This window comes from Vipera berus (assembly GCF_964194415.1).
Source record: "Vipera berus genome assembly, chromosome: 11".
NCBI lineage: Eukaryota > Metazoa > Chordata > Lepidosauria > Squamata > Viperidae > Vipera > Vipera berus.
In genome coordinates this window covers 10,348,508-10,369,506 of record NC_138214.1, presented here as the reverse complement: position 1 = coordinate 10,369,506, position 20,999 = coordinate 10,348,508, and the positions used below count along the sequence as shown (strand labels likewise).

Sequence of the window (20,999 nt, the reverse complement as noted above, 5' to 3'; positions counted from 1 at the left end):
TTGGGGAGGCACAATTTTCCAGAGTGTTGGATGACCACTGACAGAGCTTTTAAAAAAGTGACCATGCTAGTTTTTTTTTTGCAAGCCACCAGTAATGTCTGAACTCCTAATGCGAGAACTTCCGTGTTCAAGCAAACTGATCTCGTGCAAGTTCTGTCCAGTGAGGGTTTTACTCGTTGGTGAACATGGGACTTGCGTAAAAGTGAAAACCAATTGATTTGTGGCCTCGCATAAGATCAGGTGTCTTCTGGCTGGAAACCAAGGTGAGGTGAAAGATATTGATCTGTGCAACAAATTTGATATCATACTATGCTGTTTTGTATTGCGTAGGACTCTCCCGAGTAAAAAGGGGTTGACAGCCCCCCTCACAGGTTGTCAGAAGACTCAGAATAATCCTGCCTTTGATTTTCTACTTCTGTATCTAATGTTGTTAATATTTTTTTATACTTACGATTTTACTTGTAAGCTGCCCAGAAATACTTTTCAGAGTGAGATGGGCAGCATATAAATGTAAAAAAACAAAACAAAACACAAATAAATAAAAAGTAAGTCACCCCATCAGGAACTCCTGAGCAGAAAAGTAGCCTCAAACCCTCAGGAGCAGGGAAATAATTGATTCTTCTATTTGCTTAGCGGGAATGTGCCGCACATTTTTCTTCACGCCCTTTAACTGTCAGGCCCAAGAACTCGGGGCTGTTCAAATGAGTACAAGTTTATTCCGTGCTCTCCCTAAAGAAGAATCTGAACTACCAATGGTCAAGAGAAATCAGTGGTAGATAAGAGTCAGTGGAATTCAAGATGGACGGGATTTAGATCTCTCGTGGGCGCGAAGGGATGCCAAACTAATGACGCTCTTGGCTCCTCCCTCGGTCTCAGCCTGATCCTCTCCTACATTAACAAAACTTTAAGAATCCCGCAGATAACTTGTAATGGAGGATGGATTGGTCACTTTGGAGTTCAGAAAGAGTTAAAATTCTGACAGCAGAAACCAGTAACCAAGGGCCTTAAAAAAAATCGATGCAAAGTACATTGCTGATGCAAATCCTCTTGACAAAAGAGCACTTAAAGTTTATTTTCACTTTTGTTTCAACAGTTCACGACCGGGGAGACCCCCCAAGCGCTCTCTGGGGGTTGCGATACAAGAGAACACGCGCCTGCTTCCCCACGGAGTGCCAGGCCTCTTATCGCCGGGACTTATCTCTCCAACAGGTAATAAAATCCTTTGGATGCTTCGCTCCCTGCTTCGTACTGTGCAGCAGTTGAAATAAACTAATATTGATCTAACTGCCTTGTCCTTCAGGGCTTTTTCAAGCTTTACCAGAGGTTACATTATTGGATTTCTTGAGCATTCATGAAACCTCTCTCCAGCCCCCCCCACCCCCCCACCCCTCACCCCACGTGGCATTGCTGAGCTGACTAAAACCTAATGGATTTGCAATTTAGTTCTTCATTAATCGTAATTTCCTTAAAGGGAAAGTGCCATTAGATGCTTGGTCATATGATATGGGGAAAGGTTGATTTCCATGCTTTGGAAGGGCCGCCAAGGGTACTTTTTCATTTACCTGGTATCCGGGGTGGGGGTGAGGATGGGGGTGAATTCTCTCTCTTCTTTGCTTTCTTCCGAACTCAGAAGGGATGATGGCGACAGGAGGAGAAGGGCGGCTTCGTACTCGTGGTGGGGAATGTTAATGGTGTTTGGCTTCAGGAGTGCAAGGTGATAAAGAGCATAAGAAGCTGTATAGATAGTATAGATTGCAAGGGGTTGTCCATCTTGCTAGACCTTTCCTGTGATAACACACAGTGGGGAGTTTGAGGTGGTGGAGGGCAGCAACGCAGTCAGCAGGGCCAATTCACTAAACATTGCTAGGAAGAAAATCGGGATGCTTCCCATTTCATATATCAAAGCTGGCTTAGCCAACTTCGATATATGAAATGGAAAGCACCACAATCTTCTTGCTTGCTTGCTTGCTTAGCAGTGGGGGCGGCGTCCTCTGCTGTGCATTAATGATCCCTTTGGAAGTATAGGGCTGGCCATCAGATGCTTTCTACTAATGCCTGGCTACCACCTTTCAGTTAGAACATAAAACATAGAATCATCAAGTTGGAAGAGAACTCAACCCTCCTGCTTGAGGTGGAGACCCTGTATCATTTCAGACAAATGGTTGTCCAGTCTCTTTTTGAAAGCCTTCAGTGATGGAGCACCCACCCCTTCTGAAGGCAAGCTGTTCCATTGGTTGATTCTTTTTTAACTTTTGTATTTTTGTACTTTTATATGTTTGCCCTGTTCACCGCCCTGAGTCCTTCGGGAGAAGGGCGGTATACAAATAAAATTATTATTATTATTATTATTATTATTATTATTATTATTATTATTATTATTATTATTATTATTATTATTATTATTATTATTATTATTATTATTATTATTATTATTATTATTATTAATTATTATTATTATTATTATTATCATCATCATCATCATCATCATTATTATTATTATTATTATTATTATTATTATTATTTAATTAATTGCTCTCAGCGTTAGGAAATTTCTACTTAGGTCTAGGTTGCTTCTCTCCTTGGTTAGTTTCCAACCATTGTGTCTTGTCTTGCCTTTTGGTGCTTTTGGTCTAATGGTAGACCAAGAACAGCTGCAGGAATTGGGTATGGCTACTCTAGAGGAAAAAAAGGACTATAGGGTGACATGATAGCAGTATTGCAATATTTGAGGGGCTGCCCCAGAGAAGAGGAGATCATCTTATTTTCCAAACCATCAGACGGCAAGACAAAGAACAATGGACGGAAACCAATCAAGGAGAGAAGCAACCTGGAATTAAAGAGAAACTTCCTAACAGTGAGGACAATGAACTAGTGGAGCAGCTGGCCTTCAGACATTGTGGGTGCTTCATCACTGGAAGTTTTTAAGAAAAAAAAAATGAATGCCTGGATTTTGTTCATGAGACTGTAGGAAAGTTGTGGCACTTGTAAGTGTGAGGACCGGATGTAAGTAACTTTTCAGTGCTATTGTAACTTTGAAGGGGCGCTAAAGAAATGGTTGTAAGTTGAGGATAACCTGTATGAACAATATCAGTGAATCTTCACTAAGCAAAATCCCTACAACGTGCATCAAAATAATGGGGGGGAGGAAGAATGGAAGGGAGGGAGGAAAGGAGGGAGGAAGGAAGGAAAGGTTGGCAGGGAGAAAGGGAAGGAAGGAAGGAAGGAAGGAAGGAAGGAAGGAAGGAAGGAAGGAAGGAAGGAAGGAAGGAAGGAAGAGACAGACAGAGAAATACAAGCTGTTTTGAATTATTCCCTGCCTGGCTGTCTGCTGTCAAAAGCAGATGAGGAAGGCCAAGGGAAATAAATAGTGATAACTTATGATGGCTGGTCATGAATCCTGCTCCCCAACTCTAATCACATATTGAGACGTCCACATGTACAGTATTTCAAGATGCAGATAAGACGCATTTTGTCACTCCTGCTGCAACCCTTGGAATACTAAAACAAACAACAGCGGAGACATATCGCAGGACTCACCCCACACAACTCTAGCCTGAGCCATTAACAACAGCCTGACATTCAGCAAGTTCTGCCAAGGCAGATTTTTTTCCCCCCTTGGCATGCAGATGAAATAGGAAGAGGAATAAGGCATGTTTCTTTGCCATGCTGTCTTCACCTTCAAAGCTTCGACACTTCACTGTGGGAAACATCATCCTTAACATTAAGGTTTCCCCCAAACAAATGGAAAAAAAAACCCAAAACCAAACCACGGCCAGTGTTTCCATGTCAACGATTAATCTTTAAACACCCTTGTAAACACATCTGGAAAAGAGCAGCGTTGATTTTTGTAAAGCACCTTCACATGGCCGTTATAAGGTGTCCCTCATCCCATCTCTTGTTCCCTTTCTCCCTCCGCTTCTCTCACAGAGGCAGAGATACAAAACACTCCTACAACAGGTCCTCAGCTTATAACTCTTAAGGGAGACTGCCCATTACAGTCAATAAGCCGTGATGGTTGTACGATTGTTGTATGACCGACCCAATTGTGCGACCTTCTTTGTAGCGGTCGTTAAGCAGTTGTTAAGTGAATGCTGAAGTCATTAAATGAACCAGTGGTTTATTCTGGGCATGTGGTTTTTTTGTTTTTTGTTTGTTAAAAACTGGAAGTAAATTGTTTTGGGCAAAAAACCCTCGTGACTGCGGGTCGCTGCAAACAGTCATAGGTGTGGCTGTGTTTCCCCGCGCTGGCTGTTCATTCACATGATTGGGGCAGGCGGTGATTGTCAGAACTTTGACTCTGGGTTGTAAGTAGCCCCAAGATTAGGTCTGTCATAACTTTGGAGTGGTTGCTAAGCAACCGGTCCTAAGTCAAGGATTACCTCAGCCCATTTATAGCTGTTCAGAAAGTTCTTGTTTTGCTTCCCTCCCGCCTAAAGCACGTGAAGATTATTTTTCGAAGACAAACCTGCAGCAAACTACTTTAATGTCTAAAGGCTCATAATGTCGTTAATTTACAAAGAGCATCGAGGTTGCCCAATTACACAAAATCCAGATTTGATTTTTATTTTATTTTTTTGGATTCCTTCACCTTGGCTTTGCCACCCTGACTTTTCCCCTGGGGTGGAAAGGATTGATGCTAGCCACGTTCTGTCACTGTGACAAATAGCATCTCTTCTTCCGTTCCATCTGCCGTGCCCTCCGACTAAGCCGGGATGAGAAGGAGCTTGCACCGCACAGCCAGTAACGCCTCTGAGTAGCACCTTGCGGGTTTCTTATAGGAAAATCACAGATAATAAAAACATCAGGCGGGTAATATCTGCGTCTGGACGCTGCCCCTCCTTATATTGATCTGCGAAAGCTCAGTTGGGGAGGGCAGGTTTCAGTCGGGGGCACTGCAAATCAGGGATGCAAGGTATTACTTTTCAACGGGCATTTTGTTTGGGTGTGTTATTCAAAAACACCTCCTTTCTCCCAAAGCCTTCATCTCTGGCATTGAGATATTCGTTGTGCTGTGACAAGATTCTCTAAGCCTGAGAGAGGGGAAATGGGCGCTTCCAGAATATAGGCAGCCCTCAACCTCTGATCACAATTCGGCCCACAATTTCTATGGCTAAGCAAAGCAATGGTTAGGTAAGCTGTGCCTCGTTATACAACCTTTTTTTGCCACCGTTGTTAAGCGAATCACTGTATTTGTTAAGCGAGTCAGGCTTCCGCCGTTGACTTTGCTTGTCAGAAGACAGCTGGGCAGGTTGCAAATGGTGATCAGGTGATCCCAGGCCTGTCCTAAATACCTCCCAGTTGCCAAGCGCCCGAATCACACGTGTCCATGGTTGGAAGGGTGAAAACCGGTCACTTCCTTCCGTGCTGTTGTAACATCAGACGGTCACTCAATGAATGGTGGTAAGTCAAGGACTACCTTGTAACGCCGAATAAGAACAGGTAAAAAGTGCCGTTGTAACTTTGAACAAAACACGAAACAAACGATTGTAAGCCCAGGACTTTTTTTATTATTATTATAACTCTTCTGTTGTTGTGCAATAAACCAGCGGGCTCAGAATCTTAGTACAACAACCCGGTAAGGTAGCTTGGGCTGAGAGAGTATGAGTAGCCCAAAGTCACCCAGATGGTTTTCATGGCCAAGGCAGAACCTGAACTTGCAGTCTCCCACTTTCTAGCCTGCTGCCTTAACCAGTAGACCAAACTGCTCTCTTGAACTCCTTTTCTTGGGGAGGATCTGGCCTTGCTTTCTGTTTTAGAGGTCTTCTTAGGTTTACTGTTTTTCCAAACAGAGCTTATCCCAGGGGTCCCAACCCCCAGTCCAGGGTCCAGTACCGGGCGGTGGCACGCCAGCAACCGGTCCGCACAAACAAGCAAAGTGTCAGAATCCATTTATATCATATTCATAAATGTATGTTTAAAACATTATTCCATGGATTCTGCCATCTCCCGAAGAGAAGAGAATGGATGTGTATTGAACCGGTATTAGGCATTTCAAAGAAAAGGAGAAGCCTTTTGAACTGGGGAAACAAAAGGGAGGGCTAGCATCTGGCTTGTGTCACGGAAGAGAGCAATAAACATGAAAGGTCCTAAGTTCCTTCTTCCCACGAGAGGGATGATAGAGATAAAGGATGGGGGACTGACCAAATGGGGCTAAGGGGGGTTAAACCGGGAAATCTATATAAGGGTTTAGTTCGTGGAATAATATTAAGTCCTGTCTCATTTCCTACAACCAAGCATGTCATAGTAAAGATTCTTTTTGGAATAGATTTGACTCCAAGAATTTTGTCTTCCTAAGACATGGTTTGGGGTGGGTCCTGACATTAAGCCCCATCCACAGCACCCTAAGCCATGCACCCTTCGGTCCATGGAAGAACCTCTCTCCACGGAACTGGTCCCTGGTGCCCAAAAGATTGGGGACCTCTGGCTTACCCCATTACGCTGTATATATTGGCTAACTGGTGTAGGTCTTTTTACAGTTTTCCCTAATGGAGAAACATTTGAACCATTGTCCCACAGGGAGCTCTCCGTGGTCCTGTTTCCTGCCATCTTTTTTGACATACGCTTGTAGTTTGGTTTAGAATGCCCATTGTTGACCTTGGAGGTCATTTAAGAGGTGTGCCATTATCTTGCCTACTATAATCAAGTTTCCAGGCAAGGATCTTGATTCAAGAGGAAAAGATTATGTCGATCATTGTTTATTGACAGCAGTTAGCCATCAGGTGTCCACAATTGAAGATCTCTCTAGTTTCCTACAACCCTGAAGCTGAGCTGTCATTAGCTGGGTTCGTAAAACAGGCTTAGTTTGTGGTTTGTTGGTTTTGTAATCCCAGTCATTTGTGGTCGATCTGTGCCTAAGACAGAACCAGAACTCACCGTCTCCTGGTGTTTGGAAACAAAGTCACCCAGCTGCTTTCATCCCAAAGGTGGAACTAAAACTCACCATCTCCTGCTGATTGGTCCAAAGTCACCCAACCAACTTTCATGCCTATGGCGGGACTAGAACTCACAGTCTCCTGGTTCCTAGCCTGGTGCCTGAACCACTAGACCAAACTGGCTCCTACGGAAATCCATAACATGCAGTTTTGACCCACAACTCCTGGCCTTTCCCACATGTCTCCTGTTGAAGTTTTATCAAGAGTCCATCCTTCCTAGCTTTCTAGATCAGCCAAGGTTGTTCGCTCTGTTTCGAATGTACCGTTGTGATTTAAAACCCTTGTTTATTGCATGATGTTACCTCAGACATCGTGCTTTGCTTGAGGTATTATCTTGGTTGCCTCTACTAGAATGTGGACTGTGTGTCATAATAACAAATCTTTAGTGATAATGGCACCTTTTAGAATGCCTTGATTGATAGTGATGCCCCCTTTAGTCTGTACAACTGAGGGGAATATTGTAGGCACTTAAACTTGCTTTGGATGGGAGAAAAGCAAGCCATCATGCTCTTTAAGATGTACAGAATCCCAAATTAGATAAATATTTGCTTTATGGCCACGGCATTTAATGTAACACGCTTGCCATAATTTGCTGCATTTTCGACAGGCTGCAAATAAGAAGTCGGTCTACCACTCTATAAAAATGCAGTAAATTAGATTAGAGCGACTTCCCCAGAAAGTAATTATTCCGTGTATTTATGAATTGTAAGGGGGCCCTGTAGTTGCTATAACAGGCATTTATTTCCTCAGGACAGTCTTAAGTAACCAAAATATGGCAGGGATGGACGAGAGAGGCTGTTTGTGTTGCACGGAACTTTTTGGAAGTCAGAAATCAGCCTGGATCATAATTCCAATGGCTAAGATTTTAGAAACCAGTAGAGAAACATATTCCTGGGTGCGATGTAGCCCAGGGCTTCCTTCCACTAAAACAAAGAGGCGGTAACCTTCGTGAAATTCTTTCAGTGCGTTGAAAGAACATTTCTGCAGTGACTTATTACGCTGGGTAAGGTCACCTTTCTGTTTTATTAACAAAGGAGAGTTTTTTTAGATCGTGGACTTTGATTTTGGGAAAACGTGGCTGGAGATAGGCAGGCACGGACGTAGGAAAAAAATGAGTTGAAATCCAAGCCCTGTGCAGGTGTTACGAGGTCATTCTCTGTGTAGAAAGTATTCACCTTCCCAGTTTCATTCCTACAACAGCTTCCTTGTGAGGTAGATTGTACTGAGAGAGGCTGGCTTAAACTCTTCAGTGAACTTTTATTTAAATAATTTACCTGGATGCCCATCTCACAGCAGTAAGTCTTGAGGGGTGTACCAAGCTTAAAACCCAGCCACCAAAACGGTGACATCTTCTGGTTTAATAAAACGCACAATAGCAATAGCTTTTAGTCTTATATACCACCCCATAGTGTTTTGCAGCAGAGGTCCCCAACCTTTTGGGCACCAGGGACCGGTTCCGTGGAGAGAGGGTTTTTTTGCGAATGGGAGGGGGTGTGGTTTTGCGGGCTGCCTGCATCCAATGGATGGGGCTTTGCTTGTTTGTGCGGACTGGTTTCTGGCATGCCGTGGCCCGGTGCTGGTCCACGAACCGGGGATTGGCAAACCCTGTTTTACAGCACTGTGGGCAGTTTACAAGATAAGCATGACAAGTAGTGCTCGACATACGACCGCGATTCAGCCCAAAATTTCTGTTGCTAAGTGAGACAGTTGTTGACTGATTTTTGCTCCGTTTTTACGATCTTTCTTGTCAGAGTTGTTAAGTGAATCACCGCAGCTGTTAAGTTAGTAAACCGGTTGTTAAGTGGATCTGGCTTCCCTATTGACTTTGCTTGTCAAAAGAGGAATCACATGACCTTGGGACACAGCAACAGTCACAAATAGGAACCGGTTGCCAAGCATCCAAATTTTGATCACATGACCACAGGGATGTGCAGTGGTATGAAATGTGTAAAAAAACACAACAGTCACAGGTCACTTTTTTTCAGTGCCATAGTAACGTTGAACAGTCACTAAATGAACTGTTGCTATCAAGGTTCCGACTGACGAACCCAATCTAGTAAACACCTTCGAAGCTTTTCAAACTCTTAACGTAAACCTTTATTGAATACATCATTTCGGCATGCGCGCAAGCAAATCCAGCTCTGGCAAAACCCCGCCCAACCCCATATATAGTAAAAGTATGGAATCCCCCCTCCTCCTTCTCGGTTAGATCACGTTGTCCAATTAGGAGGGAAATTATTATTATGAGAAAGTGTCTCTAGGTCTGGCCAGACACCTGGTGAACCGTCCTTGGTTCTCACGGTCTGCTTTCTTGATCTCTTGAAGTCTGCATTCCGATCCCTTCCCCTCTCCCCAAATTCGTTGGCAAACTGAGAAGCAATAAGTGTCCGACCAGCAAAAACGTGCTTCAAACTTGACAATTGCAGGTTGAGGACTTATTTGCATATATTATTTGCATTATTACTATCCATACCCCGTAGAAGTTTTGTATCAAATTATGTGGGTTGTGTGTGTATGTTTACTTCTGTTCTGTCAAGTTCTCATCATATGCTAAATAAATAAATAAGAATATGCATAATTTGCATATAACCATCAATCAACAACAGAGGTTGACTAACCTGTTGGACCAAACTCCTGGAGAAACAGCTAGTTGCGTTGGGGTGTCTCCATCCTCAGTCAACCCCTACTTGAGAAATTCATATGCATTTTATTTCAAATGTTTAACATCTGATGGTTAGCACATGGTGAACCAGCAGATCCAGTTCACCAGATCTGCTGCCCCCCCTCCCCCCAATGGATTGAATGGATTATTTTGTAATTATACTAAGGGGCACCGATCAATTGAACGTTCTGGAATGAAGTTGAACGGGAAGACTTCCCTCAGTTCTGAAGATCTCATGCAGCGTTTCCTTTTGTCAAATGAGTACGTGAGCTTTGAACTATAAATATCTGAAGAACTTTTCCAATCACCCAGAACCAATCAAATTGAAATATTTGACTGGAAGCAGAAAATTCAATGAAGTGCATTTAGCAGGATTCCAACAAAGCTTAAAAGTTTTTCTTGGGCTATTTTTATTGAAATATTTGTACTGTACATATTGTAAAGCATGAAAACCCATTAGCAGAGTTTTCCTTAAGGTACTGTGGATTTTAAAAGTGGAAAGAGGGAACTAAAGACATTAAGAAAGAGAGCAGCCAAACACAAGTTCTTTCTAAGATAGTCCTGTGGATCTCTTCTGTTTTAAATAGGATGTGCAGCTATAATCCCTGCCATTATCCTGTTAAAGCAAACCCTAGGCTTTTTATGGCCCATGGGCCACATCCAGCCTTTTGGCTGTCCAGCCAGTGGCAGCAGAGGTGAGGAGTGGGGTGATGGCCCTCCACAATAGTTCCTGTGACCCCTTGGGAAAATTGCCCACCCCTATATTAGGTGAAGATAATGACCCAAATGTGCTTTTCCAACAGGCAGCTGAACTTTCTTGGTATATTTTTCCTTGAAAACGTTTCACTTCTCATCCAAGAAGCTTCTTCAGTTCCGACCTATCAGAACTGAAGAAGCTTCTTGGATGAGAAGGGAAATATATTAAGGGGGGGGAAAAACCTCAAGAAAGCCCAGTTGTCTATTGGAAAAGCACCTTTGGGACAACCATGACCTGGATGATTGAGAATCTCCAAAGACGTGAAGATAATGAGAATTTTGATCTAGGCATATTGCCCGCTCCGTAACTGGGGAAACAAACTGTGAGAAAACCAGACCCCTTCATATTTTCCTCCTGAGATTGCTCATATTTAGGGTGGATAGATAAGTAGGACTGTGGACCAGCACCCATCTGTGGTCCTCCAGAAACTGGGTTGCGCAAACAAGCATAGCACCATCCATGCGCCCATGGGATCCAGGCAACGTGTGAAACCACATTTCTTCCCTCCCCACCCCACCCCCCACCCCGTCTTTGGAAAAAACACCCTCCACAGAACCGGTCCCTGGGGTCCAACGGGCTAAGCAATACCTGTTAACACAGGCACCTCTCCTCAAACTGGCTGGTTTGCCCCTGCCAGATGGACCTGTGCAACTTGGCTGACTACACAAAATGGAGCATCTGCTCTCTGTGGGAGTCTGCCATTCCTGAGTTCTGGAGAAAGCACGGTTGGAATGTTTCTCCTTGTGAAACGAAAGACATGAGCTCTTTTTCGGCTCCAGTCTGCTAGCTTATGGCTGCCTAAAACCAGCTTTTAAAGGGAGCAAATGGAACCATTGACTTCTAAACCAAGAAAATAGGTTAAAAAAAAAAACAACAACCCCCCCCCCAAAACCTGGGCTGTGTTCCAGTGTCATTAACATCTCAATAGTTTCAGCTCCCATATGCGAAAAACAACAACAACAAAAAACCCCAACCCACCTCTGCCCTATGATTCCCCGCACACCTTCGGTGTTTAGCCAAGTGCTGTTGACTTGGCTGTGGTTATCCCGGAGCAGGTGACTAAATTACCCTGAAATCAGGCAGAAAATTTCCTCTTCTGGTCACTGAAGTGAATCCGTCCAATGGTCAAGTGGCAAAGCCAACCGCCGTCTAAGAGCCCTGAGAACTGCCACTTCCGATAAGTCAAGTCTTCAACTAGCGTGAAAGGGCGTTCTTTCATTACGATTGCATTTATTATGTTTATTTCAGTTGATCTATTTAGCCAATGTGAATCGGTCAGCACCCCGGCCTTTGGATGCGTTCCATCTGTGGGAAACCATGCTAAAATATCAAAGGACCTGTCACTGCGGATTTATTCATCATCCCAATGTAGAGTTGACCTACATAAGTAAGAACTTACTCTTCGGGGTGGTGGGAGGGAAGAGCTGGTGTGGTTTGGAACACGGAGAATAAAGAGAGAAAAGCCGATCCGATTGAAAAGAGGGAATATCTCAGCTAGAGTAGCACACTGTGGTAAATGCTTTATTTCTTTCATTGCATTTCTTCTTCTTTTCTGCTATTGCTAGAAGAAGCAGCCGAGAAGAGCAAGAGTAGGAAAATGGGTGTTGGAGGGAAGGAAAACCAGGCTTGCAAAAATCCAGATGCTGGCGATTAGCAATAAATAAGTATGTAAATACAAATAGGGACGCGGTGGCTCAGTGGGTTAGGACGCTGAGCTTGTCGATCGGAAGGTCGGCAGTTTGGCGGGTCGAATCCCGAGGGCCGCGTAGCAGAGTGAGCGCCTGTTACTCGTCCCAGCTTCTGCCAACCTAGCAGTTCGAAAGCACGTAAAAATGCAAGTAGAAAAATAGGGACCACTGCGGTGGGAAGGTAACAGCGTTCCGTGCGCCTTTGGCGTCTAGTCATGCCGGCCACATGACCACGGAGACGTCCTCGGACAAGCGCTGGCTCTTCGGCTTTGAAACGGAGATGAGCACCGGCCCCTAGAGTTGGAAACGACTAGCACGCATGTGCGGGGGAACCTTTACCTTTACCTTTTTAAATACAAATAAAGGAAAAAGGAAATGGACAGTGTTCCACATTGCAGGTGGTTGCCAACTCTTGCGAGCCTTCAATGATCTCGTGTACCTGACAGACAGAATTTTATTTCGGTCATTGACCGATAAATGTACAGTTGATAAAATGGACAACACAAAACTATCCAACTAACCGGAAACTCTTAGCCACCATTTGTAAGCAAAGCTTATGCCTAATAGAAGTAATAGAAATAAATTTATCTTGAACGTCTATCAAATAGTACAAATAAAAGCGGTGAGAGTGTTCCTGGAAGTGCAATGGGGCTATTTTTTTATTTCATTTTTTAAAAGTGTGGCGGTTCTGTGAGAGCGGATCAGCAATCATGAGGACTAATTTTTCATAGGAAATTTCTCTTTTGTAATTGTGTCCAAATGGAAAAATAACAAATCAGATGCTTGTGGAAGAAGAAGACAAAATGGAAGTTGGTTTCTCCAACAGGCTGGAGAAGAATAACTTTGATAGAAGAGAACATTTGTAGCTTAGGGTTGACTAGGCAGTGCTCTCTGAGCTGGGTGGTTTTCATGCAGATGTTTCATTACCCAACTAGGTAACATCATCAGTGTTGGAGTGGTATTTGCAGGGTAAAGAAGGAGGAGGACTGTGGGGTGGTGGTGGTGGTGATGATAATGATGATGATGATAAAATATAATTAATAATAATAATAATAATAATAATAATAATAATAATAATAATAATAATAATAATAATAATAATAATAATAATAATAATAATAAAGTTCAAAGGGACCTTGGAGGTCTTCTAGTCCAACCCCCTGCTCAGGCAGGAAACCCTCTACTATTTCAGACAAATGGTTGTCCAGTCTCTTCTTAAAAACTTCCAGTGTTGGAGCACCCACAACTTTTGGAGGCAATTTGTTCCACTAATTAATTCTTCTAACTGTCAGGAAATTTCTCCTTATTCTTGGTTGCTTCTCTTCCTGATTATTTTCCATCCGTTGCTTCTTGTTCTGCCTTCAGGTGCTTTGGAGAATAGCTTGACTCTCTTCTTTGTGGCAACCTCTGAGATATTGGAACACTGCTGTCCTGTCACCCCTCATCCTTCTCTTCATTAAATTAGGCTAGGGTTTAAAACTAGGGTCCTTGATGCTCTCTGAGCTTGGTGGTTTGCAGATGTTTCATTACCCAACTAGGTAACATCATCAGTGCTACCGTTGTGCTAAGATCTAGCACTGATGAAGTTACCTAGTTTAGTAGTGAAATGTCTGTAAGAAAACAACCAAGCTCAGAGAGCACCAAGGACCCCACAAGAATCTCTCTTGGGTACAATCAGTTGGAGCAATTGCTGATGCTGGCCAGTATGGGAACCTGATGCCAAAGAATAGGGAATCATAATTAAGATGACAGAAGAAGCCACCTTAGTTCTTGTCTCCATACCTTGTAAACCCGTGGAATAACTGCTGTTTGGGCTAGAAAATATGAAGAAGACGTCTGATCCATCTGGGACAAATAGCTGCTGAGAGAGGCAGTTCTTGTTTTGTCAGAAATTTTTTGCTGTTCAGGGTGGATCAATGAACATTTATTCATATGAAAAAATTCTATCCCGATTTTTTTTTTTGAGCCCAGTGCATTGCTCAGGGCTGTTTATAGAACTTCTGAGATCAATGCACAGTTTAAAGAGTTTAAAAGTTGGGGGGAGGGGGAGGAGTACAAGTCTAAAATCACTTAGAAGAAACAATTACCCACATACACACACAAATACACAATTCCTAATAAAAATGTTAAAGCTGGAAGATGCTGCAGATAGCATCCAAGCTTTGTGTTGCTTATGGAAACTACTGCATGTTTTTTTTCTTCCTAAAAACAAAGACTTTGATGAAGAACATTAGCAGACAGAATCATAGTGCAGGAATGAAGCATAGAACCATAGGGCTGGAAGGGACCATGGAGGTCTTCTAGTCCAACCCTCTGCCCAGGGCAGGTATGAATGGATCGTATCAATCCAATCTCCTGCACATTGCAGAATTCAGACTAGACCATCTTCCCATAAGGAAGAACCTTCTAGTTTGCTCTACAGAAATGAAACATATAGAACTCTGTACTGGTTTTTTTGGGGGGGAAACAGCACAGGATGGTGTACAAAGTCCCCGGGAACTTTGTAAAGTTTAATTTAATTTAAAATTAGTAAAATTGCAAACCTGGAGTTGCAGAGTTCTGGGGTGGCCAGAGAGAAGATCCTAACTTTGTCCTAATCGAACATGCTTCTTTCACATGTGAGAAGACCACTCTGGTGGGAAGGTAACAGCATTCTGTGGGCCTTTGGCGTCTTGTCATGCCGGCCACATGACCACGGAGACGTCCTTGGACAAGCGCTGGCTCTTCGGCTTTGAAACGGTGATGAGCACCAGCCCCTAGAGTTGGAAATGACTAGCACGCATGTGCAGGGGAACCTTTACCTTTACCTTTAAGGCATTGAGAGCTTTCAAGATCTTTTAAAGATTTCCCTGTATAAAATAACCATAACATAAACTAGGGTGGATATAAAACAGGTGTCACCATATTAGATTTGCTTTCATAATGATTGTTGCATTAAGAAGAAATGTCCTTTGAGGTTTTCCTTCCTTCCTTCCTTCCTTCCTTCCTTCCTTCCTTCCTTCCTTCCTTCCTTCCTTCCTTCCTTCCCTCCCTCCCTCCCTCCCTCCCTCCCTCCCTCCCTCCCATTCTCCTTCCTTCCTTCCTTCCTTCCTTCCTTCCTTCCTCCCTCCCTCCCTCCCTCCCTCCCTCCAATTCATCTTCCCTATAAGTATTCCAACACTCTTCTTAACTGTTCCTAAGTTTCACACTGCCCTTTTCCAAATTCAGAACAGATATTTTCAGCTCTGACCAGCATTCCATAGACTTTCCAAGTAGCTGGAACAATAGTGGATGAAATTGGAACAGGTGTTTCAAGCTAAAAGGATGTTTTGAGATTGAAATACAGGGTTAGGTTTGCAAGAAGAATCACCCGTTATTATTTCATTCTGTATTGATCAAGAGATAAAGGGCACTGTACATGTTTGGATTTATTTCTCTCCCCTCCCCCCACCCAGTTCTGCTTGAACTACATTAAATATCTTTCCATTGACAAACAGAGAGGTTAATCAATGTGAATGTAACACCAGTGACGATCCTGTGCATAATTGTTTTTAAGGGTCCTTGGTCATTTTAATTATTTCACTTTGCACAACCTACTGCTAGCATTGTTAGAAACGTTATTACTATGCCATTTTGTTTTGAAGATCCATTTGTTCTCCTGACCAAAACAGTTGTGCCTTGCAATATTTGAGATACAGTATTTTAATTTAGATAACTTATATATTTATTGATAAAGTTGGTGGAGACAACTTTGGGTGGTGGGAATTGGATCTAAAAAGGCAGGAAAATGGACACTGGGTACCCACATGGATGGCAGAAGATAAATGAAGACATTAGAGCATTATTTAGTAATTCAGTATAGGGTCCAGCTCAGCCATTATTCCTTACGTACAATATTCCCACTTCGTACTATATCAACGCTTTTAACAATGTTTTTCTTTACAGACATAAGAACTTTGTTTTTCCCTGATGAAACCCACGTAAAGGTTGCAGAGCTCAGGACTCTTCAGATACAAGGTGTTTACTTCTATTTGTGTCTTTTGTGACTTAACAACGCATTTCTTTTCTCTGCAACAGACACTTGCTATATTTAACATGTGGTTTTGGTATTGGCTATTCTTTCGTCCAGAAACTCCCTCTATCTTGTCTATCTCCTTGAGTGTGATTTTCTGAGGAATTGATTTGTTACTTTCGGTTGGAGTTGACTTAGAGGAAGAATTTATTTCTACGGTCGGCCATAGGAAACCGCATTGGGACGATTCTGAAAGCCAACTTGGGAGTGTGGCTTCCATTAGGTAAAGCCCAAAGGGACAATTCTTTATTTTTGGAAGAATATTGAACAGTATTATTATGGGACCCATTTCCAGATTTTTTTTTAAATTGAAAAGCAAGAATGCCCATTTTTTCCAGGTCCCAGTTCATTTTTACATGGGATAAAGTCATAATCTCAGAAGAAGTGAATTGAATTGATAGTGTATTAAAATCAGAGAAAAGGGTTTTTGTTTTTTTAAAATTATTTTTCCAGCCAAGAAGTAGAGCTAGTACTGAACCCAGAGCGGATGGAGCCCATTAAATGGTTAGTTTGATTGTGTGTTGTCGCTGGGGTGCGGGGTGGGGGTTATTATTTTATTTTTCTTCTGGTTATTTTTTTTCTTCTTTTTATATGGTGTTTTGATATCCGTGTAAGCCGCCTTGACTCGCCACGTGCGAGTAGGTGGGAATATAAATTTTCTAAATAAATGAAAGTAAATAAATAAAAACATACAGCTACAAGGAAACCCAAAATTTCCATTGCTAAGCAACGCTGAAGTCACTACTGAAGTCAATAGTGCTCCGTTTTACGACCTTTCTTGCCACAGTTGCTAAGCGAATCACTGCAGTTCTGAAGTGCATCATGTGGTTATTAAGTGAATCTCACTTTCCCCCATTGACTTGGTTTGTTGGAATTCGGCTGGGAAGGCTACAAAGGGTGATCACATGATCTCGGGACAGTGCAACTGTCATCAGGGCATGCTGGCTGTCAAACAGGTCTAGGGCAACTCACCATGGCCAACTCGTCATTGGAGAAGGGTGATCAGCATGAGATTAAAACAAAATAGACCAAAGGATCGAAATAAGCTTAATACCACTTCATTAAAATTCACTTTTCAATACTGCCAACCATCATTGGAAAGCACCCCAAGCAGGGTCCATGACAACTCACCATGGCCAACTCGCCGTGGGACAAGAATTACACTGTTATCGTAGAAATGATGGAAGAGAATCATTAAAGAAAGGATGCCAAAGGGGGGACAAAATGAAATGCTGAATGGCAAAAATTAAAATAATTGTTTTTTTACGTTATTTTAAATAATTAAATTGAATTGTTGAATGGTCCTGGGGCGAGTTGGCCGCGGCAGGTTTGCGCATTCTGCTGTCAAGCATACAAATTTTTATCACTTGTCTGTGGAGATGCTGCAGGATGGAGGTCGACGTTGGTCAACATTGGTCATTATTGGTCAACAGTCATGAAAGGAGGTCAAAGGTGATCAACAGTGGTCAACATAGATCAGCTGTACTCAACTGCAGTCAATGAAAGTCAACAGAGGTCAACATTGTTCAGCAGAGGTCAAAATTGGTTAATAATAATCAACAAGGGTCAACTGTGGTCAACGTTACTCAACTGAGAATTGGCCTCTTTTTCCAGTGCTGTTGTTACTTCGAATGGTTACTAAATGAATAGTTGTAAATTGAGGAACTACCATACACTTCTAACTTATTTTGATTTAGGATACCGTTAGGGCCTTCACGTAAGAGCCGTGCCGTTATCTTGCCTGCCATAACCAAGGCAAGGATATTGATTCAGGGTGAAAAGATTATATCGATCATTGCTTATTGGCAGCAATTAGCCAGTCAAGTGTCCACAATTGAAGATCCCTCTAGTTTTCTACAACTCTGAAGGTGAGCTGTCATTCGCTGGGTTCGTAAAACAGGCTTAGTTTGTGGTTTCTTGATTTTGTAATCTCAGTCATTTGTGGTTTATTCAGTAAACATTGGTTAAGCCAACCAAGGCATAATATGCTATATGAATGTGCTAGGATTTGTTTGAAATAGCTGAGAAACAGATTCGAGACTTGCGCATCCCTTCCTTGTATCCCTGCTAGAAAACGCAGCTTTTATGATCAATTAATCTCAAATTGTGCTCTTCAAAGGTGATGTAGATATAGGAAGACTTATTATAGATACTCACAAAGTTGCTCGAGTTATTGAAATAGGCTACAGGTAGTCCTCGATTTACAACCACAGTTGAGTTCAAAATTACTCTTGCTAACTGAGACATTTGTTGAGTGAGTTTAGCCCCATTTTACGACCTTTCTTGCCACAGTTGTTAAGTTAGAAATATGGTTGCATAAAGTGAATCTGGCTTCCCCATTGAACATTGCTTAGTCAGAAGGTCGCAAAAGGTGATCACATGACCCCGGGACACGGCAACCGTCATAAATATGAACCAGTTGCCAAGCAGCCAAATTCTGATCATATGACCATGAAGATGTTGCCCTTGTTATAAGTGAAAAATGGTCATAAGACACTTTTTCCAGTGCCCTTGTAACTTCGAACAGTCACTAAATGACAGATGGCCAAGGACTGTCTGCATTTCCATCATGTCCTGTCAGGTTTAAGATCCAATCTAGGGAGATGGACCGATACATGGAAAGAATGAAAGATCTGCATGCTTTATTAGCAATAAATAAGTATGTAAACACAGATAAAGGAAAAAAGAAATAGAAGGTAAAGGTAAAGGTTCTCCCGCACATGCATGTTAGTCATTTCCAACTCTAGGGGCCAGTACTCTTCTCCGTTTCAAAGCCAAAGAGCCAACGCTTGTCCGAGGACGTCTTCATGGTCCTGTGGCCGGCATGACTGGATGCCAAAGGCGCACAGAACGCTGTTACCTTCCCACCGTAGTGGTCCCTATTTTTCTACTTGCATTTTTACGTGCTTTCAAACTGCTAGGTTGGCAGAAGCTGGGACAAGTAACAGGCGCTCACTCTGTTACGCGGCACTCGGGAATCGACCCGCCAAACTGCCGACCTTCTGATCGACAAGCTCAGCGTCCTAAAGAAATAGAAAGTGTTCCACATTTCAGGTGACTCCCAACTCTTGTCAGCCTTCAGTGATCTTGTTGTACCTGCCATGAAAATCCTGAAATATTATTCAGTTTGGCAGACAGAATTTTATTTCGGTCATTGACCGATAAAAGTACAGTCGATAAAACGGACGACACAAAATGACCCGCTAACCAGAAACTCTTAGCCACCATTTGTAAGCGAAGCTTACACCTAATAGAAGTAATAGACATAAATTTCTATGGAATGTTTATCAAATAGTACAAATTAAAGTGGGGAGAGCATCTCCTCCCTCCCTCTCATCTTTCCTATAAGTATCCCAACACTCTTCTTAACTATTCCTAAGTTTCATACTGAAATATCTGCATGATTAGATGGCCCAAAGTTAGCAGGGCAAAGAGGGAGAATAGAAGTGGCTATAGAGCAGCTTAACCTATGAAAAAAGATGGATGTTTACATAATCCTCACATCTGGCTCATCTGGATTAGCGGTTAGCGGATGGTAGAATGAACATGGTCACGACGGTCAAAAAAAATACGTCTCAGTTGTGAACTTGGCAGAAAAAAAGTTGAACATGTCCCGTGTACTCGGTTCAAGGGTAAAAAAAAAAAAGAAACTAGATATTTGGCTAGTTTCTTTTTACTTTTTCTTGATGGTGCTTCTATAATCTTTTAATTTCCTCCCGAGAAAAATAAAAAGCCATCTGAATCTTTGAGAAAGAGTAGACTATTGAAATTATAGTAAAAGAATAATTTGAAAGGGGGGAGGGAGAAAGAGCCAGTCATTTGGGATTTGGGGAGATGTATTTTAAGCCTTATTTAACAGAGTGAGCGCCTGCTACTCGTCCCAGCTTCTGCCAACCTAGCAGTTCGAAAGCACATAAAAATGCAAGTAGAAAAACAGGGACCGCTCCGGTGGGAAGGTAACAGCGTTCCGTGCGCCTTTGGCGTCTAGTCATGCCGGCCACATGACCACGGAGACGTCCTCGGACAAGCGCTGGCTCTTCGGCTTTGAAACGGAGATGAGCACCGGCCCCTAGAGTCGGAAACGACTAGCATGCATGTGCGGGGGAACCTTTACCTTTACCTTTTTATTTTAAGCCTTATTATTTTTGAAAATAAGTTTTCTGTTTAAAAGGCTATAAAGCTAAGTCACTTACGAGAGAGGCTGCTGTTTTTTCATCTTTTTTTCATCTTTGGATCCTGCTATTTTTCTGCTATTATTATTTTTTAGCTTTGCACGAATAGCTGAATCTTTATAAACAGAAGCTAAAAGTAATTGAAAGATCAGTGGCATGTTGTATTTTAATCGGTTTCGTCATAAACATTCTTCCACTTTTCAGAGGAGGATCAAACAATCGGACGCAGCTTTATTCCTTTCCCTGTAAGATCATCTCAACCAGAAATTTTGCAGCCTCCCTACTTTTTCACACTTTTATGCCATCTCGGGGAGGACCTTAGGAGTGTGAGGACCATCAATCTATTCTCTATGTCAGGGGTCTTCAAACTTGGCCCTTTTATGACTTGTGGACTTCAACTCCCAGAATTGCTCAGCCAAGTTTGAAGAGCCCTGCTCTATGTCCAAAAGGCCTGGGATTAAAAGCCAACGTCACAAAACAGGAACAAAAAAACAACCCCAAAATATCTTGATGTACAAGCGGTCGAAATTAAGATGCATTCTGCAAGACAACCTATAAACAAGGATCCAACTCTTCAGAGTCCATATCTTTCACCCTGCTTCTCATTGTCACCTTGTACAAACAGGGAACGTATAACTTGCTAGCCATTGCAACAAATCTGGTGATTTTGTAGGTTACCAAGAAGTTTTGACCTGCTGGAGCATTGACAATCAAGCTTCCTTCCTAAATTAATGTTC

General features: G+C 42.5%; 1 protein-coding gene across 1 annotated transcript in view; it reads left to right on the top strand.

Moving 5' to 3' along the window:
* The window catches only part of DACH2 (dachshund family transcription factor 2), a gene marked incomplete at both ends in the record, with an annotated part of 268,379 nt that overhangs the window by 126,705 nt on the left and 120,675 nt on the right, over positions 1 to 20,999 (top strand). Inside the window, 2 exons of the mRNA XM_081336628.1 lie at positions 1,094 to 1,209; positions 15,964 to 16,035. Coding sequence (XP_081192754.1) covers positions 1,094 to 1,209; positions 15,964 to 16,035 — 188 coding nt within the window. The remainder of the gene's footprint in view (positions 1 to 1,093; positions 1,210 to 15,963; positions 16,036 to 20,999) is intronic.